We start from the raw sequence: 27,642 nt of genomic DNA, 5'->3' as shown, positions 1-27,642 counted from the left end.
CTCTCTCTCTCTCCTCTCCTCTCCCTCTCTCTCCCTCTCCTCTCCTCCCCTCTCCCTCTCTCTCTCTCGCTACCATCCCAACCACATCACGGAAAAGAACCCTTCATTTCTCTCATCATGAGCAGCAGGAAAACCCCTATGGGTGGTTCCCTGACATAACTCTATGTATGAGAAAGTGTTTGTGTGTGTGTGTGTGTGTGTGTGTGTGTGTGTGTGTGTGTGTGTGTGTTTTGACGAGCTCCAGGAAACAGTTATCAGTCCCAACTTAGAGATGTACCATTCATTCATTCCCACTCACCACATTTACAGCTCTGTCTAATTACACAGACAAGATCTCATTATTGCTCTTTCCTCTCTCTCTCTCTCTCTCTCTCTCTCTCTCTCTCTCTCTCTCTCTCTTTCCCCCCTCTCTCTCTCTCGCTCTCTTTCCCCACTCTCTCTCTCTCTCTTTCCCCTCTCTCTCTCTCTCTTTCCCCTCTCTCTCTCTCTCTTTCCCCTCTCTTTCCTCTCTCTCTCTCTTTCCCCTCTCTCTCTCTTTCCCCTCTCTCTCTCTTTACCCTCTCCCTCTCTTTCCCCTCTCTCTCTCTCTTTCCCCTCTCTCTCTCTTTACCCTCTCTCTCTCTCTTTCCCCTCTCTCTCTCTCTCTCTTCACCTCTCTCTCTCTTTCCCCTCTTTCTCTCTCTTTACCCCCTCTCTCTCTTTCCCCTCTCTCTCTCTCTCTCTCTTTCCCCCCTCTCTCTCTCTTTCCCCCCTCTCTCTCTCTCTTTCCCTCTCTCTCTCTCCCCCTCTCTCTCTTTCCCCCCTCTCTCTCTCTTTCCCCCTCTCTCTCTCTTTCCCCTCTCTCTCTCTTTCCCCCTCTCTCTCTCTTCCCCTCCCCTCTCTCTCTTCCCCCTCTCTCTCTTTTCCCCCTCTCTCTCTCTCTTTCCCCTCTCTCTCTCTTTCCCCCCTCTCTCTCTTTCCCCCTCTCTCTCTCCTTCCCCCTCTCTCTCTCTTCCCCCCTCTCTCTCTCTTCCCCCCTCTCTCTCTCTTTCCCCCCTCTCTCTCTTATCCATACACTGATGTCCTTCTATGAACCATAACTCAATAACTCAGTAATCAATTTGCACATAATACCCCATGACATCACGATACCCCATAATGACATCACGATACCCCATAATAAAAAAGCAAAAATAGGTTTTGATTTTATTGCAAATGTATTAAAAACAAAAATACCTTATTTACATAAGTATTCAGACCCTTTGCTATGAGACTCTAAATTGAGCTCAGGTGCATCCTGTTTCCATTGATCATCCTTGAGATGTTTCTACAACCTGACTGGAGTCCACCTGTGGTAAATTCAATTGATTGGACATGATTTGGAAAGGCACACACCTGTCTATATAAGGTCACACAGTTGACAGTGCATGTCAGAGAAAAAACCAAGCCATGAGGTTGAAGGAATTGACCGTAGAGCTCCGAGACAGGATTGTGTCGAGGCACAGATCTGGGGAAGGGTACCAAAACATTTCTGTCCCTCCATCATTCTTAAATGGAAGAAGTTTGGAACCACCAAGACTCTACCTAGAGCTGGCCGCCCGGCCAAACTGAGCAATCGGGGAAGAAGGACCTTTGTCAGGGAGGTGACCTAGAACCCAATGGTCACTCTGACAGAGCTCTAGAGTTCCTCTGTGGAGATGGGAGAACCTTCCAGAAGGACAACCATCTCTGCAGCACTCCACCAATCAGGCCTCTATGGTAGAGTGGACAGACAAGGCAGTAAAAGGCACATGACAGCCTACTTAGAGTTTGCCAAAAGGCACCTAAAGGACTCTCAGACCATGAGAAACAAGATTCTCTGGTCTGATGAAACCAAGATTGAACTCTTTGGCCTGAATGCCAAGCGTCACGTCTGGAGGAAACCTGGCACCATCCCTACGGTGAAGCATGGTGGTGGCAGCATCATGCTGTGGGGATGTTTTTCAGCGGCAGGAACTGGGAGACTAGTCAGGATCGAGGGAAAGATGAACGGAGCAAAGTACAGAGAGATCCTTGATGAAAACCTGCTCCAGAGCGCTCAGGACCTCAGACTGGGGCGAAGGTTCACCTTCCAATCCAACCTGACAGATTTCAGTATTTAAGTTGTATAAATTTGCTAAAATTCACCCTGAGGTATTTCTTTAAAAAAAAAAAACAGGTTTACTGTTCATTTGAGCAATATGAGATATGAAGTTCCATGCAATAAGGGCTCTATATAATACTATATAATACTGTACGCTTTCTTGAATTTGTTCTGGATTTGGGGACTGTGAAAAGACCCTTGATGGCATGTCTGGTGGTGTAAGTGTGTGTGTCAGAGATGAGTGTAAGTTGACTAAGCAAACAATTTGCGATTTTAAACACATGAATGTTTCTTATAGTGTGTGTGTGTGTTGTTCAGAGGTGTAACACGGACATAGATGGTGTGTGTGTGTGCTTGTTTCAATAGCACTGCAAACAGTGAGAACTATCCCTCTCTTCTCCTCTCTCATCTCGTAGGCATCAAACAGCGAAGTGACGCAACACATCCCGCTTGACGTCACGTTGCCTTGATGTCACTTTCCCAGCATGCATTGTCATGTTAAACTTCCTTTACTGTGACGTCGTTTACCAAACCCCACTGTGTATGTTAAATGTTGCTTGCAGGGGACGGGGACGACGGGGTCCCCTCATTGTCCTCTCATTGTTGGGGTGTTTCTTTGAGGGTCGGGTCCCGGGGTTTTCGTGGGTGACCCACTGTACAGAGGACAAACCCTGGAGAGAACCCTCTGTCCTAACAGTTGGTCACGGCCCACTGCTCTTGGCAACAACAGCCGTCCTGGCAGGCATCGCTAGGCTAGCTAGCTGTGTAGCGTAGCTGTCACCGGCGTAACGCAGTTTGTTTTCGCTCGACCCAAGGTTGGAGTTCTTTCTGTCAGGCAGCCAATCTCAAAGTCCCGTTCGCTGTCCATAGAGCTGAAGCTGTGACTTGTCTATGCAGCTGCCTATCGAATCGATTATAGGCTTTCTGTAGTTCCAGGGTGTATAGTCTATGTAGCTGCCTATTGAATCGATTATAGGCTTTCTGTAGTTCCAGGGTGCATAGCTTTGCTTTAGCTAATTTAATACATGTTTATTGTTAGGCCTATTTGGTGGTTAAACCCATTTCGCGACGCTCTACACGGTGTCACACGGCTGTCATTTAGACTGTTGGCTGGTGGCACAACAACCTAATGACTTGTTCAGTCATTAAAGACGGACATTCAAACATTGAGACAACAGCAACCAACTGTGATACATAAAGCTGTCCTGTACAAAGTAAAAGTGCAATATGTGCCATGTAAGAAAGCTAACGTTTCAGTTCCTTGCTCAGAACATGAGAACATATGGAAGCTGGTGGTTCCTTTTAACATGAGTCTTCAATATTCCCAGGTAAGAAGTTTTAGGTTGTAGTTATTATAGGAATTATAGGACTATTTCCCTCTATACCATTTGTATTTCATATACCTTTGACTATTGGATGTTCTTATAGGCACTTTAGTATTGCCTGTGTAACAGTATAGCTTCCGTCCCTCTCCTCGCCCCTACCTGGGCTCGAACCAGGAACACATCGACAACAGCCACCATCGAAGCAGCGTTACCCATGCAGAGCAAGGGGAACAACCACCCCAAGTCTCAGAGCGAGTGAAGTTTGAAACGCTATTAGCGCGCGCTAACTAGCTAGCCATTTCACTTCGGTTACACCAGCCTCATCTCTGGAGTTGATTAGGATTGAAGTCATAAACAGCGCAATGCTTGACGCACAGCGAAGAGCTGCTGACAAAACGCACAAAAGTGCTGTTTGAATGAATGTTTACGCGCCTGCTTCTGCCTACCACCGCTCAGGCAGATACTGAGATACTTGTATGCTCAGTCAGATTATATGTAACACAGGACACGCTAGATAATATCATCAACCATGTGTAGTTAACTAGTGATTATGATTGATTGTTTTTTATAAGGTAAGTTTAATACTAGCTAGCAACTTACCTTGGCTTACTGCATTCGCGTAACAGGCGGTCTCCTTGTGGAGTGCAACGAGAGAGAGGCAAATAGTTATTGCGTTGGACTAGTTAACTGTAAGGTTGCAAGAGTGGATCCCCCGAGCTGACAAGGTGAAAATCTGTCGTTCTGCCCCTGAACAAGGCAGTTAACCCACCGTTCCTAGGCCGTCATTGAAAATAAGAATGTGTTCTGAACTGACTTGCCTAGTAAAATAAAGATTAAATAAAGGTGAAAAAAAAAATGAAATTTTTTTTTTGGCAAATCTGCACCCAAAAATACAGATTTCCGATTGTTATGAAAACTTGAAATCGGCCCTAATTAATCGGTCGACCTCCAGTATATAGAGGCCTATAGTAACTACAGTATATAGAGGACTATAGTAACTACAGTATATAGAGGACTATAGTAACTACTATAGTAACTACAGTATATAGAGACCTATAGTAACTACTATAGTAAACTACAGTATATATAGAACCTATAGTAACTACAGTATATAGAGACCTATAGTAACTACAGTATATAGTAACTACAGTATATAGAGACCTATAGTAACTACTATAGTAACTACAGTATATAGAGGCCTATAGTAACTACTATAGTAACTACAGTATATAGAGGCCTATAGTAACTACAGTATATAGAGGCCTATAGTAACTACAGTATATAGAGACCTATAGTAACTACTATAGTAACTACAGTATATAGAGGCCTATAGTAACTACAGTATATAGAGGCCTATAGTAACTACAGTATATAGAGACCTATAGTAACTACTATAGTAACTACAGTATATAGAGGCCTATAGTAACTACTATAGTAACTACAGTATATAGAGGCCTATAGTAACTACAGTATATAGAGGCCTATAGTAACTACAGTATATAGAGGCCTATAGTAACTACAGTATATAGAGGCCTATAGTAACTACAGTATATAGAGACCTATAGTAACTACAGTATATAGAGGCCTATAGTAACTACAGTATATAGAGGCCTATAGTAACTACTATAGTAACTACAGTATATAGAGGCCTATAGTAACTACTATAGTAACTACAGTATATAGAGGACTATAGTAACTACTATAGTAACTACAGTATATAGAGGCCTATAGTAACTACTATAGTAACTACTATAGTAACTACAGTATATAGAGGCCTATAGTAACTACTATAGTAACTACAGTATATAGAGACCTATAGTAACTATTATAGTAACTACAGTATATAGAGGCCTATAGTAACTACTATAGTAACTACAGTATATAGAGGCCTATAGTAACTACTATAGTAACTACAGTATATAGAGGACTATAGTAACTACTATAGTAACTACAGTATATAGAGGCCTATAGTAACTACAGTATATAGAGACCTATAGTAACTACTATAGTAACTACAGTATATAGAGACCTATAGTAACTACAGTATATAGAGACCTATAGTAACTACTATAGTAACTACAGTATATAGAGGCCTATAGTAACTACTATAGTAACTACAGTATATAGAGACCTATAGTAACTACTATAGTAACTACAGTATATAGAGACCTATAGTAACTACTATAGTAACTACAGTATATAGAGGACTATAGTAACTACTATAGTAACTACAGTATATAGAGACCTATAGTAACTACTATAGTAACTACAGTATATAGAGACCTATAGTAACTACTATAGTAACTACAGTATATAGAGACCTATAGTAACTACTATAGTAACTACAGTATCTAGAGGCCTATAGTAACTACAGTATATAGAGGCCTATAGTAACTACTATAGTAACTACTATAGTAACTACAGTATATAGAGGCCTATAGTAACTACAGTATATAGAGACCTATAGTAACTACTATAGTAACTACAGTAAATAGAGACCTATAGTAACTACAGTATATAGAGGCCTATAGTAACTACAGTATATAGAGACCTATAGTAACTACTATAGTAACTACAGTATATAGAGACCTATAGTAACTACAGTATATAGAGACCTATAGTAACTACAGTATATAGAGGCCTATAGTAACTACAGTATATAGAGGCCTATAGTAACTACAGTATATAGAGACCTATAGTAACTACTATAGTAACTACAGTATATAGAGACCTATAGTAACTACTATAGTAACAACAGTATATAGAGACCTATAGTAACTACATTATATAGAGACCTATAGTAACTACTATAGTAACTACATTATATAGAGACCTATAGTAACTACTATAGTAACTACAGTATATAGAGACCTATACTAACTACTATAGTAGCTACAGTATATAGAGACCTATAGTAACTACTATAGTAACTACAGTATATAGAGACCTATAGTAACTACTATAGCAACTACAGTATATAGAGACCTATAGTAACTACTATAGTAACTACAGTATATAGAGACCTATAGTAACTACTATAGTAACTACAGTATCTAGAGGACTATAGTAACTACAGTATATAGAGACCTATAGTAACTACTATAGTAACTACAGTATATAGAGACCTATAGTAACTACTATAGTAACTACAGTATATAGAGACCTATAGTAACTACTATAGTAACTACAGTATATAGAGGACTATAGTAACTACTATAGTAACTACAGTATATAGAGACCTATAGTAACTACTATAGTAACTACAGTATATAGAGGCCTATAGTAACTACTATAGTAACTACAGTATATAGAGGCCTATAGTAACTACAGTATATAGAGACCTATAGTAACTACTATAGTAACTACAGTATATAGAGGCCTATAGTAACTACTATAGTAACTACAGTATGTAGAGGCCTATAGTAACTACAGTATATAGAGGCCTATAGTAACTACTATAGTAACTACAGTATATAGAGACCTATAGTAACTACTATAGTAACTACAGTATATAGAGACCTATAGTAACTACAGTATATAGAGACATATAGTAACTACTATAGTAACTACAGTATATAGAGGCCTATAGTAACTACTATAGTAACTACAGTATATAGAGGCCTATAGTAACTACTATAGTAACTACAGTATATACAGGCCTATAGTAACTACTATAGTAACTACAGTATATAGAGACCTATAGTAACTACAGTATATAGAGGCCTATAGTAACTACTATAGTAACTACAGTATATAGAGACATATAGTAACTACTATAGTAACTACAGTATATAGAGGCCTATAGTAACTACAGTATATAGAGACCTATAGTAACTACTATAGTAACTACAGTAAATAGAGACCTATAGTAACTACAGTATATAGAGGCCTATAGTAACTACAGTATATAGAGACCTATAGTAACTACTATAGTAACTACAGTATATAGAGACCTATAGTAACTACAGTATATAGAGACCTATAGTAACTACAGTATATAGAGGCCTATAGTAACTACAGTATATAGAGGCCTATAGTAACTACAGTATATAGAGACCTATAGTAACTACTATAGTAACTACAGTATATAGAGACCTATAGTAACTACTATAGTAACAACAGTATATAGAGACCTATAGTAACTACATTATATAGAGACCTATAGTAACTACTATAGCAACTACAGTATATAGAGACCTATAGTAACTACTATAGTAACTACAGTATATAGAGACCTATAGTAACTACTATAGTAACTACAGTATCTAGAGGACTATAGTAACTACAGTATATAGAGACCTATAGTAACTACTATAGTAACTACAGTATATAGAGACCTATAGTAACTACTATAGTAACTACAGTATATAGAGACCTATAGTAACTACTATAGTAACTACAGTATATAGAGGACTATAGTAACTACTATAGTAACTACAGTATATAGAGACCTATAGTAACTACTATAGTAACTACAGTATATAGAGGCCTATAGTAACTACTATAGTAACTACAGTATATAGAGGCCTATAGTAACTACAGTATATAGAGACCTATAGTAACTACTATAGTAACTACAGTATATAGAGGCCTATAGTAACTACTATAGTAACTACAGTATGTAGAGGCCTATAGTAACTACAGTATATAGAGGCCTATAGTAACTACTATAGTAACTACAGTATATAGAGACCTATAGTAACTACTATAGTAACTACAGTATATAGAGACCTATAGTAACTACAGTATATAGAGACATATAGTAACTACTATAGTAACTACAGTATATAGAGGCCTATAGTAACTACTATAGTAACTACAGTATATAGAGGCCTATAGTAACTACTATAGTAACTACAGTATATACAGGCCTATAGTAACTACTATAGTAACTACAGTATATAGAGACCTATAGTAACTACAGTATATAGAGGCCTATAGTAACTACTATAGTAACTACAGTATATAGAGACATATAGTAACTACTATAGTAACTACAGTATAGAGAGGCCTATAGTAACTACTATAGTAACTACAGTATATAGAGGCCTATAGTAACTACTATAGTAACTACAGTATATAGAGGCCTATAGTAACTACTATAGTAACTACAATATATAGAGACCTATAGTAACTACTATAGTAACTACAGTATATAGAGGCCTATAGTAACTACTATAGTCACTACAGTATATAGAGACCTATAGTAACTACAGTATATAGAGACCTATAGTAACTACTATAGTAACTACAGTATATAGAGACCTATAGTAACTACTATAGTAACTACAGTATATAGAGGCCTATAGTAACTACTATAGTAACTACAGTATATAGAGGCCTATAGTAACTACAGTATATAGAGGCCTATAGTAACTACTATAGTAACTACAGTATATAGAGACCTACAGTAACTACTATAGTAACTACAGTATATAGAGGCCTATAGTAACTACAGTATATAGAGACCTATAGTAACTACAGTATATAGAGACCTATAGTAACTACTATAGTAACTACAGTATATAGAGACCTATAGTAACTACTATAGTAACTACAGTATATAGAGACATATAGTAACTACTATAGTAACTACAGTATATAGAGACCTATAGTAACTACAGTATATAGAGACATATAGTAACTACTATAGTAACTACAGTATATAGAGGCCTATAGTAACTACTATAGTAACTACAGTATATAGAGGCCTATAGTAACTACTATAGTAACTACAGTATATACAGGCCTATAGTAACTACTATAGTAACTACAGTATATAGAGACCTATAGTAACTACAGTATATAGAGGCCTATAGTAACTACTATAGTAACTACAGTATATAGAGACATATAGTAACTACTATAGTAACTACAGTATAGAGAGGCCTATAGTAACTACTATAGTAACTACAGTATATAGAGGCCTATAGTAACTACTATAGTAACTACAGTATATAGAGGCCTATAGTAACTACTATAGTAACTACAATATATAGAGACCTATAGTAACTACTATAGTAACTACAGTATATAGAGGCCTATAGTAACTACTATAGTCACTACAGTATATAGAGACCTATAGTAACTACAGTATATAGAGACCTATAGTAACTACTATAGTAACTACAGTATATAGAGACCTATAGTAACTACTATAGTAACTACAGTATATAGAGGCCTATAGTAACTACTATAGTAACTACAGTATATAGAGGCCTATAGTAACTACAGTATATAGAGGCCTATAGTAACTACTATAGTAACTACAGTATATAGAGACCTACAGTAACTACTATAGTAACTACAGTATATAGAGGCCTATAGTAACTACAGTATATAGAGACCTATAGTAACTACAGTATATAGAGACCTATAGTAACTACTATAGTAACTACAGTATATAGAGACCTATAGTAACTACTATAGTAACTACAGTATATAGAGACATATAGTAACTACTATAGTAACTACAGTATATAGAGGCCTATAGTAACTACTATAGTAACTACAGTATATAGAGGCCTATAGTAACTACAGTATATAGAGGCCTATAGTAACTACAGTATATAGAGACCTATAGTAACTACAGTATATAGAGACCTATAGTAACTACTATAGTAACTACAGTATATAGAGACCTATAGTAACTACTATAGTAACTACAGTATATAGAGGCCTATAGTAACTACTATAGTAACTACAGTATATAGAGGCCTATAGTAACTACAGTATATAGAGGCCTATAGTAACTACTATAGTAACAACAGTATATAGAGACCTACAGTAACTACTATAGTAACTACAGTATATAGAGGCCTATAGTAACTACAGTATATAGAGACCTATAGTAACTACAGTATATAGAGACCTATAGTAACTACTATAGTAACTACAGTATATAGAGACCTATAGTAACTACTATAGTAACTACAGTATATAGAGACCTATAGTAACTACTATAGTAACTACAGTATATAGAGACCTATAGTAACTACTATAGTAACTACAGTATATAGAGACCTATAGTAACTACTATAGTAACTACAGTATATAGAGGACTATAGTAACTACTATAGTAACTACAGTATATAGAGACCTATAGTAACTACTATAGTAACTACAGTATATAGAGGCCTATAGTAACTACAGTATATAGAGGCCTATAGTAACTACAGTATATAGAGACCTATAGTAACTACAGTATATAGAGACCTATAGTAACTACTATAGTAACTACAGTATATAGAGACCTATAGTAACTACTATAGTAACTACAGTATATAGAGGCCTATAGTAACTACTATAGTAACTACAGTATATAGAGGCCTATAGTAACTACAGTATATAGAGGCCTATAGTAACTACTATAGTAACTACAGTATATAGAGACCTACAGTAACTACTATAGTAACTACAGTATATAGAGGCCTATAGTAACTACAGTATATAGAGACCTATAGTAACTACAGTATATAGAGACCTATAGTAACTACTATAGTAACTACAGTATATAGAGACCTATAGTAACTACTATAGTAACTACAGTATATAGAGACCTATAGTAACTACTATAGTAACTACAGTATATAGAGACCTATAGTAACTACTATAGTAACTACAGTATATAGAGACCTATAGTAACTACTATAGTAACTACAGTATATAGAGGACTATAGTAACTACTATAGTAACTACAGTATATAGAGACCTATAGTAACTACTATAGTAACTACAGTATATAGAGGCCTATAGTAACTACAGTATATAGAAACCTATAGTAACTACTATAGTAACTACAGTATATAGAGGCCTATAGTAACTACAGTATATAGAGGCCTATAGTAACTACTATAGTAACTACAGTATATAGAGACATATAGTAACTACTATAGTAACTACAGTATATAGAGGACTATAGTAACTACTATAGTAACTACAGTATATAGAGGCCTATAGTAACTACAGTATATAGAGACCTATAGTAACTACTATAGTAACTACAGTATATAGAGGCCAAATGTATAGTAACTACATTATATAGAGACCTATAGTAACTACTATAGTAACTACAGTATATAGAGACCTATAGTAACTACTATAGTAACTACAGTATATAGAGGCCTATAGTAACTACAGTATATAGAGGCCTATAGTAACTACTATAGTAACTACAGTATATAGAGGCCTATAGTAACTACTATAGTAACTACAGTATATAGAGGCCTATAGTAACTACTATAGTAACTACAGTATATAGAGGCCTATAGTAACTACAGTATATAGAGGCCTATAGTAACTACAGTATATAGAGGCCTATAGTAACTACAGTATATAGAGGCCTATAGTAACTACAGTATATAGAGGCCTATAGTAACTACTATAGTAACTACAATATATAGAGACCTATAGTAACTACTATAGTAACTACAGTATATAGAGACCTACAGTAACTACTATAGTAACTACAGTATATAGAGGCCTATAGTAACTACAGTATATAGAGGCCTATAGTAACTACAGTATATAGAGGCCTATAGTAACTACTATAGTAACTACAGTATATAGAGGCCTATAGTAACTACAGTATATAGAGGCCTATAGTAACTACTATAGTAACTACTATAGTAACTACAGTATATAGAGGCCTATAGTAACTACCATAGTAACTACAGTATATAGAGGCCTATAGTAACTACTATAGTAACTACAGTATATAGAGGCCTATAGTAACTACTATAGTAACTACTATAGTAACTACAGTATATAGAGGCCTATAGTAACTACTATAGTAACTACAGTATATTGAGGCCTATAGTAACTACTATAGTAACTACAGTATATAGAGACTTATAGTAACTACAGTATATAGAGACCTATAGTAACTACAGTATATAGAGACCTATAGTAACTACTATAGTAACTACAGTATATAGAGACCTATAGTAACTACTATAGTAACTACAGTATATAGAGACATATAGTAACTACTATAGTAACTACAGTATATAGAGGCCTATAGTAACTACTATAGTAACTACAGTATATAGAGGCCTATAGTAACTACAGTATATAGAGGCCTATAGTAACTACTATAGTAACTACAATATATAGAGACCTATAGTAACTACTATAGTAACTACAGTATATACAGGCCTATAGTAACTACTATAGTAACTACAGTATATAGAGACCTATAGTAACTACAGTATATAGAGACCTATAGTAACTACTATAGTAACTACAGTATATAGAGACCTATAGTAACTACTATAGTAACTACAGTATATAGAGGCCTATAGTAACTACTATAGTAACTACAGTATATAGAGGCCTATAGTAACTACAGTATATAGAGGCCTATAGTAACTACTATAGTAACTACAGTATATAGAGACCTACAGTAACTACTATAGTAACTACAGTATATAGAGGCCTATAGTAACTACAGTATATAGAGACCTATAGTAACTACAGTATATAGAGACCTATAGTAACTACTATAGTAACTACAGTATATAGAGACCTATAGTAACTACTATAGTAACTACAGTATATAGAGACCTATAGTAACTACTATAGTAACTACAGTATATAGAGACCTATAGTAACTACTATAGTAACTACAGTATATAGAGACCTATAGTAACTACTATAGTAACTACAGTATATAGAGGACTATAGTAACTACTATAGTAACTACAGTATATAGAGACCTATAGTAACTACTATAGTAACTACAGTATATAGAGGCCTATAGTAACTACAGTATATAGAAACCTATAGTAACTACTATAGTAACTACAGTATATAGAGGCCTATAGTAACTACAGTATATAGAGGCCTATAGTAACTACTATAGTAACTACAGTATATAGAGGCCTATAGTAACTACAGTATATAGAGACCTATAGTAACTACTATAGTAACTACAGTATATAGAGGCCAAATGTATAGTAACTACATTATATAGAGACCTATAGTAACTACTATAGTAACTACAGTATATAGAGACCTATAGTAACTACTATAGTAACTACAGTATATAGAGGCCTATAGTAACTACAGTATATAGAGGCCTATAGTAACTACTATAGTAACTACAGTATATAGAGGCCTATAGTAACTACTATAGTAACTACAGTATATAGAGGCCTATAGTAACTACTATAGTAACTACAGTATATAGAGGCCTATAGTAACTACAGTATATAGAGGCCTATAGTAACTACAGTATATAGAGGCCTATAGTAACTACAGTATATAGAGGCCTATAGTAACTACAGTATATAGAGGCCTATAGTAACTACTATAGTAACTACAATATATAGAGACCTATAGTAACTACTATAGTAACTACAGTATATAGAGACCTACAGTAACTACTATAGTAACTACAGTATATAGAGGCCTATAGTAACTACAGTATATAGAGGCCTATAGTAACTACAGTATATAGAGGCCTATAGTAACTACTATATATAACTACTAGTATATAGAGGCCTATAGTAGTAACTACTAGTAACTACAGTATATAGATAGTAACTACCATAGTAACTACTATAGTAACTACTATAGTAACTACAGTATATAGAGGCCTATAGTAACTACTATAGTAACTACTATAGTAACTACAGTATATAGAGGCCTATAGTAACTACTATAGTAACTACAGTATATAGAGGCCTATAGTAACTACTATAGTAACTACAGTATATAGAGACTTATAGTAACTACTATAGTAACTACAGTATATAGAGGCCAAATGTATAGTAACTACATTATATAGAGACCTATAGTAACTACTATAGTAACTACAGTATATAGAGACCTATAGTAACTACTATAGTAACTACAGTATATAGAGGCCTATAGTAACTACAGTATATAGAGGCCTATAGTAACTACTATAGTAACTACAGTATATAGAGGCCTATAGTAACTACTATAGTAACTACAGTATATAGAGGCCTATAGTAACTACTATAGTAACTACAGTATATAGAGGCCTATAGTAACTACAGTATATAGAGGCCTATAGTAACTACAGTATATAGAGGCCTATAGTAACTACAGTATATAGAGGCCTATAGTAACTACAGTATATAGAGGCCTATAGTAACTACTATAGTAACTACAATATATAGAGACCTATAGTAACTACTATAGTAACTACAGTATATAGAGACCTACAGTAACTACTATAGTAACTACAGTATATAGAGGCCTATAGTAACTACAGTATATAGAGGCCTATAGTAACTACAGTATATAGAGGCCTATAGTAACTACTATAGTAACTACAGTATATAGAGGCCTATAGTAACTACAGTATATAGAGGCCTATAGTAACTACTATAGTAACTACTATAGTAACTACAGTATATAGAGGCCTATAGTAACTACCATAGTAACTACAGTATATAGAGGCCTATAGTAACTACTATAGTAACTACAGTATATAGAGGCCTATAGTAACTACTATAGTAACTACTATAGTAACTACAGTATATAGAGGCCTATAGTAACTACTATAGTAACTACAGTATATAGAGGCCTATAGTAACTACTATAGTAACTACAGTATATAGAGACTTATAGTAACTACTATAGTAACTACAGTATATAGAGGCCTATAGTAACTACTATAGTAACTACAGTATATAGAGGCCTATAGTAACTACAGTATATAGAAACCTATAGTAACTACAGTATATAGAGACCTATAGTAACTACAGTATATAGAGGCCTATAGTAACTACAGTATATAGAAACCTATAGTAACTACAGTATATAGAGGCCTATAGTAACTACTATAGTAACTACAGTATATAGAGGCCTATAGTAACTACTATACTAACTACAGTATATAGAGGCCTATAGTAACTACTATAGTAACTACAGTATATAGAGGCCTATAGTAACTACAGTATATAGAGGCCTATAGTAACTACTATAGTAACTACTATAGTAACTACAGTATATAGAGGCCTATAGTAACTACTATAGTAGCTACAGTATATAGAGGCCTATAGTAACTACTATAGTAACTACAGTATATAGAGGCCTATAGTAACTACTATAGTAACTACAGTATATAGAGGCCTATAGTAACTACTATAGTAACTACAGTATATAGAGGCCTATAGTAACTACTATAGTAACTACTATAGTAACTACAGTATATAGAGGCCTATAGTAACTACTATAGTAGCTACAGTATATAGAGGCCTATAGTAACTACTATAGTAACTACAGTATATAGAGGCCTATAGTAACTACTATAGTAACTACAGTATATAGAGGCCTATAGTAACTACTATAGTAGCAACAGTATATAGAGGCCTATAGTAACTACTATAGTAACTACAGTATATAGAGACCTATAGTAACTACTATAGTAACTACAGTATATAGAGGCCTATAGTAACTACAGTATATAGAAACCTATAGTAACTACAGTATATAGAGACCTATAGTATCTACAGTATATAGAGGCCTATAGTAACTACAGTATATAGAAACCTATAGTAACTACAGTATATAGAGGCCTATAGTAACTACAGTATATAGAAACCTATAGTAACTACAGTATATAGAGACCTATAGTAACTACAGTATATAGAGGCCTATAGTAACTACTATAGTAACTACAGTATATAGAGGCCTATAGTAACTACTATAGTAACTACAGTATATAGAGACCTATAGTAACTACTATAGTAACTACATTATATAGAGACCTATAGTAACTACTATAGTAACTACAGTATGTAGAGGCCTATAGTAACTACTATAGTAACTACAGTATATAGAGGCCTATAGTAACTACAGTATATAGAGGCCTATAGTAACTACTATAGTAACTACAGTATATAGAGACCTATAGTAACTACTATAGTAACTACAGTATATAGAGGCCTATAGTAACTACTATAGTAACTACAGTATATAGAGGCCTATAGTAACTACTATAGTAACTACAGTATATAGAGACTTATAGTAACTACTATAGTAACTACAGTATATAGAGGCCTATAGTAACTACTATAGTAACTACAGTATATAGAGGCCTATAGTAACTACAGTATATAGAAACCTATAGTAACTACAGTATATAGAGACCTATAGTAACTACAGTATATAGAGGCCTATAGTAACTACAGTATATAGAAACCTATAGTAACTACAGTATATAGAGGCCTATAGTAACTACTATAGTAACTACAGTATATAGAGGCCTATAGTAACTACTATACTAACTACAGTATATAGAGGCCTATAGTAACTACTATAGTAACTACAGTATATAGAGGCCTATAGTAACTACAGTATATAGAGGCCTATAGTAACTACTATAGTAACTACTATAGTAACTACAGTATATAGAGGCCTATAGTAACTACTATAGTAGCTACAGTATATAGAGGCCTATAGTAACTACTATAGTAACTACAGTATATAGAGGCCTATAGTAACTACTATAGTAACTACAGTATATAGAGGCCTATAGTAACTACTATAGTAACTACAGTATATATAGGCGTATAGTAACTACTATAGTAGCAACAGTATATAGAGGCCTATAGTAACTACTATAGTAACTACAGTATATAGAGACCTATAGTAACTACTATAGTAACTACAGTATATAGAGGCCTATAGTAACTACAGTATATAGAAACCTATAGTAACTACAGTATATAGAGACCTATAGTATCTACAGTATATAGAGGCCTATAGTAACTACAGTATATAGAAACCTATAGTAACTACAGTATATAGAGGCCTATAGTAACTACAGTATATAGAAACCTATAGTAACTACAGTATATAGAGACCTATAGTAACTACAGTATATAGAGGCCTATAGTAACTACTATAGTAACTACAGTATATAGAGGCCTATAGTAACTACTATAGTAACTACAGTATATAGAGACCTATAGTAACTACTATAGTAACTACATTATATAGAGACCTATAGTAACTACTATAGTAACTACAGTATGTAGAGGCCTATAGTAACTACTATAGTAACTACAGTATATAGAGGCCTATAGTAACTACAGTATATAGAGGCCTATAGTAACTACTATAGTAACTACAGTATATAGAGACCTATAGTAACTACAGTATATAGAGGCCTATAGTAACTACTATAGTAACTACAGTATATAGAGGCCTATAGTAACTACAGTATATAGAGGCCTATAGTAACTACAGTATATAGAGACCTATAGTAACTACTATAGTAACTACAGTATATAGAGACCTATAGTAACTACTATAGTAACTACAGTATATAGAGACCTATAGTAACTACTATAGTAACTACAGTATATAGAGGCCTATAGTAACTACTATAGTAACTACAGTATATAGAGGCCTATAGTAACTACTATAGTAACTACAGTATATAGAGACATATAGTAACTACTATAGTAACTACAGTATGTAGAGGCCTATAGTAACTACTATAGTAACTACAGTATATAGAGACCTATAGTAACTACAGTATATAGAGACCTATAGTAACTACTATAGTAACTACAGTATATAGAGGCCTATAGTAACTACTATAGTAACTACAGTATATAGAGACATATAGTAACTACTATAGTAACTACAGTATGTAGAGGCCTATAGTAACTACTATAGTAACTACAGTATATAGAGACCTATAGTAACTACAGTATATAGAGACCTATAGTAACTACTATAGTAACTACAGTATATAGAGACATATAGTAACTACTATAGTAACTACAGTATATAGAGACATATAGTAACTACTATAGTAACTACAGTATATAGAGGCCTATAGTAACTACAGTATATAGAGACATATAGTAACTACTATAGTAACTACAGTATATAGAGGCCTACAGTAACTACTATAGTAACTACTATAGTAACTACAGTATATAGAGGCCTATAGTAACTACTATAGTAACTACTATAGTAACTACAGTATATAGAGACCTATAGTAACTACTATAGTAACTACAGTATATAGAGGCCTATAGTAACTACAGTATATAGAGGCCTATAGTAACTACTATAGTAACTACAGTATATAGAGACCTATAGTAACTACTATAGTAACTACAGTATATAGAGACCTATAGTAACTACTATAGTAACTACAGTATATAGAGGCCTATAGTAACTACTATAGTAACTACAGTATGTAGAGGCCTATAGTAACTACTATAGTAACTACAGTATGTAGAGGCCTATAGTAACTACTATAGTAACTACAGTATATAGAGGCCTATAGTAACTACTATAGTAACTACAGTATATAGAGGCCTACAGTAACTACTATAGTAACTACAGTATGTAGAATGGGTCCACCACAGCCTGTAGTGCAGGTTGTGGGTCCCGTCTGTTGTCTCTACTGGGTATTGCCAACCCGGACAGTCTTTCCTGAGACATTGTGCATTATATGTCTGTTGTGCTGCACACAATTGAAATGTATCCTTGAATAACGCATGCCAAGATATATACCAGAGATTAGGGACTGTTGATATTGCAACCACACAACTCAAAACGCCGGTTCGCCAGTATGAATGAAAACACAAACCGTTTTATGTTTTTGTTTGAACCCTCAAGAACGGTTAAAGAACCGCTAAAGAACTGCTAAAGAACGGTTAAAGAACCACTAAATAACTGCTAAAGAACGGTTAAAGAACCACTAAAGAACTGTTAAAGAACTGTTAAAGAACCGCTAAAGAACCGTTAAAGAACCGCTAAAGAACCGTTAAAGAACTGTTAAAGAACCGCTAAAGAACTGTTAAAGAACCGCTAAAGAACCACTAAAGAACCGCTAAAGAATGGTTAAAGAACCGTTAAAGAACCGCTAAAGAACCGTTAAAGAACCGTTAAAGAACCGCTAAAGAACCGCTAAAGAACCATTAAAGAACCGCTAAAGATGATCGTTTGTTTGTTATCTGCAAATACAATTCATCTCTTTCCTTAACGTGTTGAGGCCGGGAATTAAGGAGAACGAATCAATCAAAGATGTCGCAGAACTACTGCATTTGAAACACTTCTCCCTACAGGCCAGTTTCCCTGACGGTTCTACGGCAATCAAGCTGTTTAAAACATTTACTGTCGCTGTCACTTCTGCGGAGAGATGGTTTTTCTAAACTAAAACTCAAAGACCTACCTGAGTTGAATACCTGAGTAAGCGCTAGTGATTTCATTAGCGCCGACATAGCCTTGACCACAGCATCTGTTCACCAATATCCCCTTAACTTTCAATCAGTTCAGTTAGTAATTTGTTTCATTGGCACTTTGATTAGTCACATTCTTGAAACCCAAGAAACAAATATTTAGCTTCCTAGTACATATAGAATTTAAAAAAGTTTATGAATGACTATATTGGAGGTTTACTGTAGGCTTGGGAGGCATCCGGATTTTCATACCGACATATCGTTCTTCTGCCATCCCAGGATTTATGATATTACCAACATAGTACACAAGGGGGCACTAAAACACAAAAACAACTCATTGGGCATCTATTACAAGCATGGCAACAAAATTAGCATCATAGCGAATTCTCATGGAGAGGAGAGGGAAGGAGAGGAGAAGAAATGAGGAGAGGACTGGAGAGGAGAAGAGTAGAGAGGAGAAGAGAGAAGAAGAGAAGATAAGAGAAGAGAGGAGAAGAGAAGAGAAGAGAAGAAAGGAGAGGAATTAGCCCCCAGTCAGTCAGAAAGGCTTAATTAAGGAGAGGAGAAGAAATGAGGAGAGGAGAAGAAATGAGGAGAGGAGTGGAGAAGAGTGGAGAGGAGAAGAGAGAAGAAGAGAAGAGAAGAGAGGAGAAGAGAGGAGAGGAGAGGAATTAGCCCCCAGTCAGTCAGAAAGGCTTAATTAAGGAGAGGAGAAGAAATGAGGAGAGGAGAAGAAATGAGGAGAGGAGTGGAGAAGAGTGGTCCTCAGAAAGGAGAAGAAGAAATGAGGAGAAGAAATGAGGAGAGAGTGGAGAAGAGTGGAGAGGAGAAGAGAGAGAAAAGAGGAATTAGCCCCCAGTCAGTCAGAAAGGCTTAATTAAAGAAGGAGAGGAGAAGAAATGAGGAGAGGAGTGGAGAAGAGTGGAGAGGAGAAGAGAGAAGAAAAGAGAGGAGAAGAGAGGAGAGGAATTAGCCCCCAGTCCTCAGAAAGGCTTAATTAAAGAGAGGAGAAGAAATGAGGAGAGGAGAAGAAATGAGGAGAGGAGTGGAGAAGAGTGGAGAGGAGAAGAGTGGAGAGGAGAGGCTTTCAAGGATCTGGGGGAAAAAAGTCTGTCCTATGTTTAGATTTGATAACATAAGCAACAGGTGTTCTGCTTGGGAGGATAAAGAGACACCTCCTGAATACAGCCCCACCTGACTGGCTGTTCCTCACACCTCGCGAATATAGAGAGCTGGCTGGACACACACCTCGTGAATATAGAGAGCTGGCTGGACACACACCTCGTGAATATAGAGAGCTGGCGGGACACACACCTCGTGAATATAGAGAGCTGGCTGGACACACACCTCGTGAATATAGAGAGCTGGCTGGACACACACCTCGTGAATATAGAGAGCTGGCTGGACACACACCTCGCGAATATAGAGAGCTGGCTGGACACACACCTCGTGAATATAGAGAGCTGGCTGGACACACACCTCGTGAATATAGAGAGCTGGCTGGACACACACCTCGTGAATATAGAGAGCTGGCTGGACACACACCTCGTGAATGTAGAGAGCTGGCTGGACACACACACTAAACAAGGGGCATCCTGACATTCAGAGATCATTATTTGGAAGGAAAATCAGAGAGAAAGAAACAAAGTGTGTGTGTGTCGGCCTGTGTGTCTATCAGTGTGTGTGTCTATCAGTGTGTGTGTGTGTGTGTGTGTGTGTATCAGCGTGTGTGTATCAGTGTGTGTGTATCAGTGTGTGTGTCTATCAGTGTGTGTGTGTGTGTGTGTGTGTGTGTGTGTGTGTATCAGCGTGTGTGTATCAGTGTGTGTGTGTGTGTGTGTGTATCAGCGTGTGTGTATCAGTGTGTGTGTGTGTGTGTGTGTGTCTATCAGTGTGTGTGTGTGTGTGTGTGTGTATCAGCGTGTGTGTATCAGTGTGTGTGTGTGTGTGTGTATATCAGCGTGTGTGTATCAGTGTGTGTGTGTGTGTGTGTGTCTATCAGTGTGTGTGTGTGTGTGTGTGTGTATCAGCGTGTGTGTATCAGTGTGTGTGTGTGTCGGCCTGTGTGTGTATCAGACTTCAGGTCATTAATGACGAACTGAGACAGACAAAACCCTCTGGTTTGGAGCCAAGGGCCAGTCACTGTTGAGACAGTGAGACAGACAAAACCCTCTGGTTTGGAGCCAAGGGCCAGTCACTGTTAATGAGACAGTGAGACAGACAAAACCCTCTGGTTTGGAGCCAAGGGCCAGTCACTGTTGAGACAGTGAGACAGACAAAACCCTCTGGTTTGGAGCCAAGGGCCAGTCACTGTTGAGACAGTGAGACAGACAAAAACCCTGGTTTGGAACCAAGAGTCACTGTTGAGACAGTGAGACAGACAAAACCCTCTGGTTTGGAGCCAAGGGCCAGTCACTGTTAATGAGACAGTGAGACAGACAAAACCCTCTGGTTTGGAGCCAAGGGCCAGTCACTGTTGAGACAGTGAGACAGACAAAACCCCAAAGCATTACCACAATAAAACCCAAACACAACGTAGAACCAAAACCCAACCAAAACGCCACCAAAACCCAACCAAGACGCCACCAAAACCCCACCAAGATGCCATATTCCCCTAATCCCTCCCTCCCTCCCCTACTCCCTCCTCCCTCCCCTAATCCCTCCCTCCCTCCCCTAATCCCTCCCTCCCTCCCCTACTCCCTCCTCCCTCCCCAGGTGGAGTTGGTTAGTTATCCTACCTGGTCGTGGCTGGCTTCGATGGAGCTCCCGATGCCATGGAAAGTCATCTGTACAGGTGAGAGTGTCAGGTAGGTCATGAACTCTCTACCATTCTGACCATCGCTGTACAGCACCTGAAAGACACAGGGACAAACACACAATGACAATTACACCACTGTTCAAAGTTTGGGGTCAGTTTTTGAAAGAAAAGCACTTTTTTTTGTCCATTAAGTACATTTTTGTCCATTAAAATAACATCAAATTGATCAGAAATACAGTGTAGACATTGTTAATGTTGTAAATGACTATTGTAGCTGGAAATGGCTGATTACTAATGGAATATCTACATAGGAGTACAGGTGCCCATTATCAACAACCATCACTCCTGTGTTCCAATCGCACGTTGTGTTGGCTAATCCAAGTTTATAATTTTAAAAGGCTAATTGATCATTAGAAAACCCTTTTGCAATTATGTTAGCACAGCTGAAACTGTTGTTCTGATTAAAGAAGCAATAAAACTGGCCTTCTTTAGACTAGTTGTGTATCTGGAGCATCAGCATTTGTGGGTTCGATTACAGGCTCAAAATGGCCAGAAACAAAAGACCTTTCTTCTGAAACTCGTCAGTCTATTCTTGTTCTGAGAAATGAAGGCTGTTCCATGTGATAAATTGCCAAGAAACTGAAGATCTCGTACAACGCTGTGTACTACTCCCTTCACAGAACAGCACAAACTGGCTCTAACCAGAATACAAAGAGGAGTGGGAGGCCCCGGTGCACAACTGAGCAAGAGGACAAGTACATTAGAGTGTTTCGTTTGAGAAACAGACGCCTCACAAGTCCTCAACTGGCAGCTTCATTAAATAGTACCCGCAAAACACCAGTCTCAACGTCAACAGTGAAGAGGTGTATCCGGGATGCTGGCCTTCTAGGCAGAGTTGAAGAGTGTTACGGACAGACACATCTAAGTTTGAGGTGGTCAGATCACAAAGAAGAACATTCATGAGATGCAGAAAAAATACTGGAGGAGTGAACCATCTGTCAAACATGGTGGAGGCAATGTGATGGTCTGGGGGGGCTTTGGTGATGGTAAAGTGATGGTCTGGGGGGGCTTTGGTGGTGGTAAAGTGATGGTCTGGGGGGGCTTTGGTGGTGGTAAAGTGATGGTCTGGGGGGGCTTTGGTGGAGGTAAAGTGATGGTCTGGGGGGCTTTGGTGGTGGTAAAGTGATGGTCTGGGGGGGCTTTGGTGGAGGTAAAGTGATGGTCTGGGGGTTCTTTGGTGGAGGTAAAGTGATGGTCTGGGGGTTTGTTGGTGGTAAAGTGATGGTCTGGGGGGCTTTGGTGGAGGTAAAGTGATGGTCTGGGGGCTTTGGTGGAGGTAAAGTGATGGTCTGGGGGGGCTTTGGTGGAGGTAAAGTGATGGTCTGGGGGCTTTGGTGGTGGTAAAGTGATGGTCTGGGGGCTTTGTTGGTGGTAAAGTGATGGTCTGGGGGGCTTTGGTGGAGGTAAAGTGATGGTCTGGGGGCTTTGGTGGAGGTAAAGTGATGGTCTGGGGGGCTTTGGTGGTGGTAAAGTGATGGTCTGGGGGCTTTGGTGGTGGTAAAGTGATGGTCTGGGGGCTTTGGTGGTGGTAATGATTTGTACAGGGTAAAAGGAGATGGTCTGGAGGCTTTGGTGGAGGTAAAGTGATGGTCTGGGGGCTTTGGTGGAGGTAAAGTGATGGTCTGGGGGCTTTGGTGGTGGTAAAGTGATGGTCTGGGGGGCTTTGGTGGTGGTAAAGTGATGGTCTGGGGGCTTTGGTGGTGGTAAAGTGATGGTCTGGGGGCTTTGGTGGTGGTAAAGTGATGGTCTGGGGGGCTTTGGTGGTGGTAAAGTGATGGTCTGGGGGGCTTTGGTGATGGTAAAGTGATGGTCTGGGGGCTTTGGTGGTGGTAAAGTGATGGTCTGGGGGCTTTGGTGGTGGTAAAGTGATGGTCTGGGGGGCTTTGGTGATGGTAAAGTGATGGTCTGGGGGGCTTTGGTGGTGGTAAAGTGATGGTCTGGGGGGCTTTGGTGGAGACAATGTGATGGTCTGGGGGGCTTTGGTGGTGGTAAAGTGATGGTCTGGGGGGCTTTGGTGATGGTAAAGTGATGGTCTGGGGGCTTTGGTGATGGTAAAGTGATGGTCTGGGGGGCTTTGGTGGTGGTAAAGTGATGGTCTGGGGGCTTTGGTGGTGGTAAAGTGATGGTCTGGGGGGCTTTGGTGGTGGTAAAGTGATGGTCTGGGGGGCTTTGGTGGTGGTAAAGTGATGGTCTGGGGGGCTTTGGTGGTGGTAAAGTGATGGTCTGGGGGGCTTTGGTGGAGACAATGTGATGGTCTGGGGGGCTTTGGTGATGGTAAAGTGATGGTCTGGGGGCTTTGGTGGAGGTAAAGTGATGGTCTGGGGGGCTTTGGTGATGGTAAAGTGATGGTCTGGGGGCTTTGGTGGTGGTAAAGTGATGGTCTGGGGGCTTTGGTGGTGGTAAAGTGATGGTCTGGGGGCTTTGGTGGTGGTAAAGTGATGGTCTGGGGGGCTTTGGTGGTGGTAAAGTGATGGTCTGGGGGGCTTTGGTGGTGGTAAAGTGATGGTCTGGGGGCTTTGGTGATGGTAAAGTGATGGTCTGGGGGGCTTTGGTGGAGGTAAAGTGATGGTCTGGGGGGGCTTTGGTGATGGTAAAGTGATGGTCTGGGGGCTTTGGTGGTGGTAAAGTGATGGTCTGGGGGGCTTTGGTGGTGGTAAAGTGATGGTCTGGGGGCTTTGGTGGTGGTAAAGTGATGGTCTGGGGGGGCTTTGGTGGTGGTAAAGTGATGGTCTGGGGGGGCTTTGGTGGTGGTAAAGTAGAAGATTTGTACAGGGTAAAAGGGATCTTGAAGAAGGAAGGCTATCACTCCATTTTGCAACGCCATGCCAAACCCTGTGGACGGCCCTTAATTGGAGCCAATTTCCTCCTACAACAGGACAACGACCCAAAGCACAGCTCCAAACTATGCAATAACTATTTAGGGAAGAAGCAGTCAGCTGGTATTCTGTCTATAATGGAGTGGCCAGCACAGTCACCGGATCTCAACCCTATTGAGCTGTTGTGGGAGCAGCTTGACCGTGTGGTACGTAAGAAGTGCCCATCAAGCCAATCCAACTTGTGGGAGGTGCTTCAGGAAGCATGGGGTGAAATCTCTTCAGATGACCTCAACAAATTGACAACTGGAATGCCAAAAGGTCTGCAAGGTTGCAATTGCTGCAAAAGTAGGATTCTCTGACGAAAGCAATGTTTCTATAACATTCAGCACCCAACCATGCAATCTCCATAGACAAGCATTGGCAGTAGAATGGGCCTTACTGAAGAGCTCAGTGACTTTCAACGTGGCACCGTCATAGGATGCCACCTTCCCAACAAGTCAGTTTGTCATATTTCTGCCCTGCTAAAGGTGAATGGAAGCAAGTTCCTGCAGCAATGTTCCAACATCTAGTGGAAAGCCTTCCCAGAAGAGTGGAGGCTGTTATAGCAGCAATGTTCCAACATCTAGTGGGAAGCCTTCCCAGAAGAGTGGAGGCTATTATAGCAGCAATGTTCCAACATCTAGTGGAAAGCCTTCCCAGAGGAGTGGAGGCTGTTATAGCAGCAATGTTCCAACATCTAGTGGAAAGCCTTCCCAGAAGAGTGGAGGCTGTTATAGCAGCAATGTTCCAACATCTAGTGGAAAGCCTTCCCAGAAGAGTGGAGGCTGTTATAGCAGCAATGTTCCAACATCTAGTGGAAAGCCTTCCTAGAAGAGTGGAGACTGTTATAGCAGCAATGTTCCAACATCTAGTGGAAAGCCTTCCCAGAAGAGTGGAAGCTGTTATAGCAGCAATGTTCCAACATCTAGTGGAAAGCCTTCCCAGAAGAGTGGAGGCTGTTATAGCAGCAATGTTCCAACATCTAGTGGAAAGCCTTCCTAGAAGAGTGGAGGCTGTTATAGCAGCAATGTTCCAACATCTAGTGGAAAGCCTTCCCAGAAGAGTGGAGGCTGTTATAGCAGCAATGTTCCAACATCTAGTGGAAAGCCTTCCCAGAAGAGTAGAGGCTGTTATAGCAGCAATGTTCCAACATCTAGTGGAAAGCCTTCCCAGGAGAGTGGAGGCTGTTATAGCAGCAATGTTCCAACATCTAGTGGAAAGCCTTCCCAGAAGAGTGGAGGCTGTTATAGCAGCAATGTTCCAACATCTAGTGGAAAGCCTTCCCAGAAGAGTGGAGGCTGTTATAGCAGCAATGTTCCAACATCTAGTGGAAAGCCTTCCCAGAAGAGTGGAAGCTGTTATAGCAGCAATGTTCCAACATCTAGTGGAAAGCCTTCCCAGAAGAGTGGAGGCTGTTATAGCAGCAATGTTCCAACATCTAGTGGAAAGCCTTCCTAGAAGAGTGGAGGCTGTTATAGCAGCAATGTTCCAACATCTAGTGGAAAGCCTTCCCAGAAGAGTGGAGGCTGTTATAGCAGCAATGTTCCAACATCTAGTGGAAAGCCTTCCCAGAAGAGTAGAGGCTGTTATAGCAGCAATGTTCCAACATCTAGTGGAAAGCCTTCCCAGAAGAGTGGAGGCTGTGATAGCAGCAAAGGGTGAGGGAGGGAGGGGGGGGGCACTCCATATTAAATGGACATGGTTTTGGATTGTAATCTTAGACCAGCAGGTGTCCACATATTTCAGCTGTTCACCTTCAGACGATTCCCTGTGACACGTAAAGTGGTCGTAGAGCAGAACGGGTCAGATGCTTCGGACGTTTTCATTCGGGAAGATAATGACAGATGTGGAAGGCTAACGTAAACAGAACAGAGAGGATAAGGGTGGATAGAGATGTAGCCCACTCAGAAAAACATCTCTCTAGTTTAACCTGACAGATGTGGAAGGCTAACGTAAACAGAACAGAGAGGGTAAGGGTGGATAGAGATGTAGCCCACTCAGAAAAACATCTCTCTAGTTTAACCTGACAGATGTGGAAGGCTAACGTAAACAGAACAGAGAGGGTAAGGGTGGATAGAGATGTAGCCCACTCAGAAAAACATCTCTCTAGTTTAACCTGACAGATGTGGAAGGCTAACGTAAACAGAACAGAGAGGGTAAGGGTGGATAGAGATGTAGCCCACTCAGAAAAACATCTCTCTAGTTTAACCTGACAGATGTGGAAGGCTAACGTAAACAGAACAGAGAGGGTAAGGGTGGATAGAGATGTAGCCCACTCAGAAAAACATCTCTCTAGTTTAACCTGACAGATGTGGAAGGCTAACGTAAACAGAACAGAGAGGGTAAGGGTGGATAGAGATGT

The 27,642-nt window shown here is 38.5% G+C and overlaps 1 protein-coding gene across 1 annotated transcript in view; it reads right to left on the bottom strand.

The window, feature by feature from the left end:
- Positions 1-27,642, bottom strand: part of stau2 (staufen double-stranded RNA binding protein 2) — a 332,589-nt gene that overhangs the window by 100,429 nt on the left and 204,518 nt on the right. The window contains 1 exon segment of the mRNA XM_064949687.1: positions 22,346-22,459. Coding sequence (XP_064805759.1) covers positions 22,346-22,459 — 114 coding nt within the window.

Source organism: Oncorhynchus masou, chromosome 30, assembly GCF_036934945.1.
Source record: "Oncorhynchus masou masou isolate Uvic2021 chromosome 30, UVic_Omas_1.1, whole genome shotgun sequence".
In the NCBI taxonomy this organism is placed as follows: domain Eukaryota; kingdom Metazoa; phylum Chordata; class Actinopteri; order Salmoniformes; family Salmonidae; genus Oncorhynchus; species Oncorhynchus masou.
The sequence above is the reverse complement of the archived record's forward strand: the minus strand, read 5'-3'. Positions and strand labels throughout refer to the sequence as shown.